Genomic DNA, 6,000 nt, shown 5'->3' with positions numbered 1-6,000 from the left:
ATTTGACAGATGGAGACAGGAGCTAGCTGTTAAAGTCTTCCTTCCTCACCCAGACAGATGTCTGAGAAATATGTTCACTTCATAAGACATCAGTGCAGATAGCAAACCAATTGTTCCAAGCTGTGGTCAACGTGGTAATGCACTTCATATATTTGCTGTTCTTTCCTGTCCCACTCCCTTCTTCCATCAGTCTTGCTTCCTAGGATTGAATTTACTGATAATGTCTTAGCACCTAAACTTTTTGCCTCAAGCTCTACTTTCTAAGAAACCCAGGCTAAGATCATTGATACCATTTATGAAGAGCTTACTGTATACTGGACACTGTTTCAAGCACTTTACATTATTTTTTTATTATGGTAAAATATATATAACACGAAATTTGTCATTTTAACCATTTGTAGGTGTACAACTTTATTTTTAAAGTAACTTCAAAGTTAAGGTTAAACATACAAAGAGACAAGTAAAGGATTCATACGTGTATGGCTCAATGAATTTCTGTAAATTAAACGCCTGTTCAAGATACAGAATATTACCAACACCAGAGAAGCCCCTCCCTTGTACCTCTGCCAGTCATTATCCCTTTCCAAAGAAAATCGTTATTTTGACTTCTGTCATTTGTCTGCTTTCCATTCAGGTAGTAGAAAGAACTCTTTTATGCCTATATTATGCTCAATGTTGTGTTTGTAAGATTCATTGATGTTAATGTGGCAACTGTTTACCCATTTCCATTGCATATAACATTTCATTGTATGATTATATCTTAATTTATTTCTCCGTTCTATAAATAGACACTTGGATTGTTTCCAGTCTTTGGCTGCTATGAATTACGCTGTTCTGAACATTCATGTACACGGCTGTTGGTGCTGGGCCACAAGGACTGTATAGATTTAGCTTTAACAAGTACTGTTTAGGGGCGCCTGGGTAGCTCAGTCCTTTAAGCACCTGTCTTAGGCTCAGGTCATGATCCCAGGGTCCTGGGATCGAGCCCAACGTCGGGCTCCCTGCTCTGCGGAGAGCCTTCTTCTCCCTCTCCCTCTGCTCCTCCCCCTGTTTGTGCTCTCTCTCTATCTCTCTGTCAAATAAATAAATAAAATCTTTAAAACAAAACAAAACAAATACTGTTTAATTCACCGACCACCCCACCACCAAAGTTTACATTCCCATTGTATGAGGGTTCTAGTTTTTATATTCTTGCTGACACTAGATATCATCAGTTATTTGTGTGTGTGTGTGTGTAATTCTAACCATTTTCTGTGTATTTAGAGATGGTACATAGAGATCTCTATGTATGTAGACAGTATTGTTTTAATTTGCATTATTTACTGGCAGTGAGGTTGAGCACTATTGCATATAGTTACTGACCATTTGAACACCCCCTTTTGTGAAGTACCTTTTCAAGTCTTTGGACCACTTGTCCCCCTTTGAATTGTCTGAGTTTTTCTTAAGTGATTTGAAGAATTTCTTTACATGATCTGAATATCAAACCCTGTCAGATGTCTGTATTGCAGATATTTTCCCTCACTTGTGTAGCTTATCTTCTCAATTTTGTAATTTTTATGAACTTAATTTTAATAAAGACCAAGTGGTCCATGTAATATAAAGTATCTTCATGTCCTGTAGAATTAGGCAAAAATTTCCCAAGACAGATACAAAAGCTCTAATCAATAGGCTTAAGAAATCTTTGCGTATCACAAGTCCATGAAGATATGTTATTTTCTAGAAACTTTGTGTAATCGTTCAATTTATACTTGTGGGCCATCTGGAATTAATTTTTGTGTGTAGCATGAGGTACAGGTCAAGATTTGGCTATCCCACTGGCCTGGCACCATGCATTGTAGAGATCTGAACTATGATAGTGACTTTAGCATACTTGAGTGACTAAGTGCAGCTCTCTGTTCATAAGAGCAATTGGTCTACAGATTTTCTTTTTCTCTCTCTTTTTTTTTTTAAGATTTATTTACTTGAGAGAGAGCATGAGAGAGCGCAAGGTAGCACACGGGCTTGGGGGGAGGGGCAGAGGGAAGGGAAGAGAAAGAGAATCTGATGCGGGCTCTATCTCATGACCCTGAGATCATGACCTGAGCAGAAATCAAGGGTTGGTTGCTTAACCGACTGAGCCACCCAGTCGCCCCCAGATTTTCTTTTTAGAAATGTCCTTATGATGTCTGTATTAAGGTAATTTTGTCCTCATAAAAAACATTGCAAAATGTTCTTCTAGTTTCTGGAAAAGTTTGTATAAGATGGCTCTTCTTTCTTTCTTAAATGTTTGGAGATATTCATCAGGAAAGCAATCCAGGCTTGAAGTGTTCTTCATGGGTGAATTTTAATTAGGAACTTGATTTCTTTAATAGATATGAAATTGTTCATATTTACATTTTTCCTTATATTATTTCTGTTAAATTGTCTCTCAAGGAATTTGTCAGTTTCATCTAAATTTTCAAATTTGTTGCATAAAGTTATTCCTAACATCCTCTTATTAATGGTCTAATGTCTCATGAACAGTAACAATGTCCCCTTTTTCATTTTGGATATTGATTATTTAGGTCATCATCTTTTGTTTTCTTGATCAACTTGACTAAAGATTTGTTGATATTAGTTTTTGCAAAAAAGATGCAAATTTGACTTAATTTTCTCTATTTTCTCCCATTTCAATGATGTCTGTTATTGATGTCCCTTTATTATTTCTGTCTATTTGTTTTCTGGGATTTAATTTGCTTTGTTTTTCAGCTACTCTAGATTCACACTTAGATAATTAATTTTCTGTCTTTTTAAAATTTCTAATATTTACATTTAATGCTATCTCTTCTAAGAATGAGTCTAGAATCTCTTCTAGCATCTGCCCTTTTATCTTTCCCATGTATCTGTCATGCTTTTTTTCTTGTATTTTTAATCTTTCCTTTTTTGTGCCTCAGTTTTGTTGTTTTAAGAAAAAAATCGCAGAACACTCAAGATCAACATTAATAAAGAACAGTTACCTCATTTCTATTTGATGTTTGTAAAGACTTTTTGCCAAGATTACTAAGAATAGTACTCTCTATGACTGCAACTGTTTGAAGGAGGCAACAACCATTCAGAGAGAACATACATTCTCTCTTTGGTTTAGGGATGAATTCAGATACATTAAACTGCAAATAATTTTATATTTAAGCCTGGGATATATGGTAGAGTAGTCATTATTGAAATGGATTCAAATTTATGGGTAAACATCCCTCAGTTTTATAATTTTATGGGTAAGCTTTTTATGTGTAGCAATAATAGAGAGATGAGGGCATTACTTTTAGTGAACTGGGGCAAGGGGTGCTATATTCTGCAAGGGAGGGGACAGTACAACTCTCCAAAGTCCCACTGGATATTCATGTAGGTGATACAACTGGTTTTTGTTCTGTTTTGTTTTGTTTTTTAGAGAAGGGGAGAAAGGGGAAGAGGGGCAGAGAGACAGGTAAAGAGAGAATCTTAAGCAGGCTCCACGCCCAGCACAGAGCCCTACATGGGTCGGGATCTCAGGACCCTGCGATCATGACCTGAGCCCAAATCAAGAGTCCCACCCTTCACCGACTGAGCCACCCAGGGGCCCAGTGATAAAACTGTTAATAATGATTTTACCCTATATCCTGACTCTCTTTTACATATGAACCCTAAAATATTTTTTGCATGGTTTAGATAGAGTCTGAATTCTCCGTCAATAGTACACAGAAGGAATATTGTTTTGTTTGTTTGGAACTTTATGGAGAGTTAGTCACAGTTTCGGAAAATCACATTAACTACCCTACTCTGCCTATGGTATTTTTGTTTCTTATGCAACTCACCTGTGCTATGTCAGCAATACAACACAGCCCGTATGTGTGTTTAAGAGGATTCCGCAGATAGATGCAAGCACCCCATCACTTTGTTGATCTACGGTTCACAGTGTAACAATACTGTCATACCTTACTTTCCCTTTATTTCTTCTTTTAAGTAGGAGCATTGCCGTGCATACTGATTTAAAAATATGTCTAGATATATAGTATTATGTACCAATTTTAGCCCAAGATAATGATTTCATTTCAGGACTTTTGTTATTAAAAGAGAGGTCCGGAGCCTGATAGGTTGAGAACAACTTGGGTAGAATCACGGTGTTTGCTAAGATTGGTTTCAACACACAGAAAAGATCCAACACAAGGAAACCTTTTTTATTACTATAATTTACTGTTACCTTAAAACTTCTCTTTGTTATGTAAAGCGGTTTTCGTCACTGCGAGGCGATTGCCTCGGGCCGGAACGCTCACGCCCCGGGGCAGAGGCGCTCCGAGGCTGTCCTGGCTGAGACTCCGCCCGGAACCTTGGCGCCGTGACGCAGGTTTCCGGCGGGCTTCTTAGAGCGCTGAACAGCTTTGGGCCGAAGGACCATGAGAGGGCCGGAGTCGGGTCCCGAGCCTACGATGGAGGGGGACGTGCTGGACACCCTGGAGGCGCTGGGGTGAGTATTCCCGGGGACGCCCTTCCCCTGAAAACGTAAGCTCTCCCTCCGTTTGGCTGCTGCGGTCTCCTCCCCGTGGGCCTCCGCTGGGTTCCGGCATCTCGGTGGAGGCCTCCTTCGCCACCGCGCTCCCGCCGGCGCCGACGGAGTTAAGAGGGAGGCGGGAGAGAAATCCGTTTGGGGGGTGGAGCAGGCCGGAGAGCTGGGGCGCGTGGCCCCCTCTTCCAAACTCTTGGCCTCGAAACTCCGTAGCCAGGAGCCGCTGCGTTGGCGCGGAGCAGCCGGGCCAGCACCAGCCCTTCCGAGGAGCACGTCCCTGCCCCGCGGGTGCTATTTGTGTTGACGTAGTTGTCGCGCCCGGGGCTGGGGGGTGCTGGAACCCCGACTGCGGCTGGGGACTGTTGTCTCCTGCCATGTACAACCTGTGGCTTAATTAGGGCTCGGGAGCGAATCTCCTGCTTCCTTGGCCCGAGAAAAGTGTCCAAGTTAAGTGTGGGTCCATTCATTCAACCTTTCATCCGTTTGTTAACCACATATTGTCATGGGGTTAATATGCATTAATTAATACGTGTTTATGTGCTAGGCAGAGGAAGAAGACAGTTCTCAGATTACTAGTAGCTCACGTTGTTGTTGGGGGCTACAAAGAGTCTACCGGAATTTACAATTCAGAATGCTAAGTGCTGTGAGAACTCCTGGAATGATGTTAATACTTCGAAGCACGGGGATCAGTTCATGCAGAGTAGTCGCCCTCAGCCTAAGCCTGTTTTTACTCACAGCTGTTGACATCCCAAACTATCTGGTCCTGTGTATTTATTTAGCCTCTCTGACACTCTCCCCCCTCCCTCACCCCCCAGCTCCAGGAAATCAGGTGCCTTACCTGTCTTGTTCCCAGCAACGTGCTACACTGGGGTCTGGCAGAATAAATAGTGGTTGAATGAATGGGTAAATGAAGAGAAATTCAAAGAAGAGAGTGCATAGAGATAGACATAGGGACAGATAGTTTAGGATCAAAAAGATTGGAGCCATCTGCACAATTGTTTGCCTTGCCACAGGCTGGAGTTTCTTGAATGGGATAGGCTGTACCTTTGCACTTTGCAGTTCCATAGGGAAGCTTGAAACCCCCACCCCACTTTATTTTTTTCTAAAACTGCACTTGGCTCTTCTATCAGTTGCTTCTTTTGGACCCCAGTAATACCTACTTTGCGATGTAACAAAGCCTTGCACTTAGTAGATGGATCCAGGATAAATGTTTGTCAAATGAAAGAACTGAGCCAGTGATTATTTAAGGGGCATTTTTATTCTGTGAAATCTCTTGGAAATTTTCACCTAACTTGGTTAAGGAGGTAAGCAAAACAAGTTAAAATACTAGAAGTGTGTAGACCCCAAATAGTTTGAGATCCCAGGTCCTTCAGATAAAAATAGTATGATTCTGTAAATAGTCTATGAAAAAGAGAAAGTCAGTGCTTTTTTCTCTTCCTTCGTTCCTTGAATTTGTTTCTTTGTTTTGTTTTTTTTTTAAGATTTATTTATTTATTTTAGAGGGG

At 40.8% G+C, this 6,000-nt stretch overlaps 1 protein-coding gene across 1 annotated transcript in view; it reads left to right on the top strand.

Moving 5' to 3' along the window:
* The first annotated feature begins 4,227 nt into the window (after positions 1-4,227).
* FAM98B (family with sequence similarity 98 member B) overlaps positions 4,228-6,000 on the top strand; it is a 40,896-nt gene continuing 39,123 nt past the window's right edge. Inside the window, exon 1 of the mRNA XM_036071070.2 lies at positions 4,228-4,456. Coding sequence (XP_035926963.2) covers positions 4,386-4,456 — 71 coding nt within the window. The 5' untranslated portion in view covers positions 4,228-4,385. The remainder of the gene's footprint in view (positions 4,457-6,000) is intronic.

The sequence above is a fragment of the Halichoerus grypus genome, chromosome 8, assembly GCF_964656455.1.
Source record: "Halichoerus grypus chromosome 8, mHalGry1.hap1.1, whole genome shotgun sequence".
Classification (NCBI taxonomy): domain Eukaryota; kingdom Metazoa; phylum Chordata; class Mammalia; order Carnivora; family Phocidae; genus Halichoerus; species Halichoerus grypus.
Note: the sequence above shows the minus strand (reverse complement) of the source record. Positions and strands in the feature narration are given on the sequence as shown.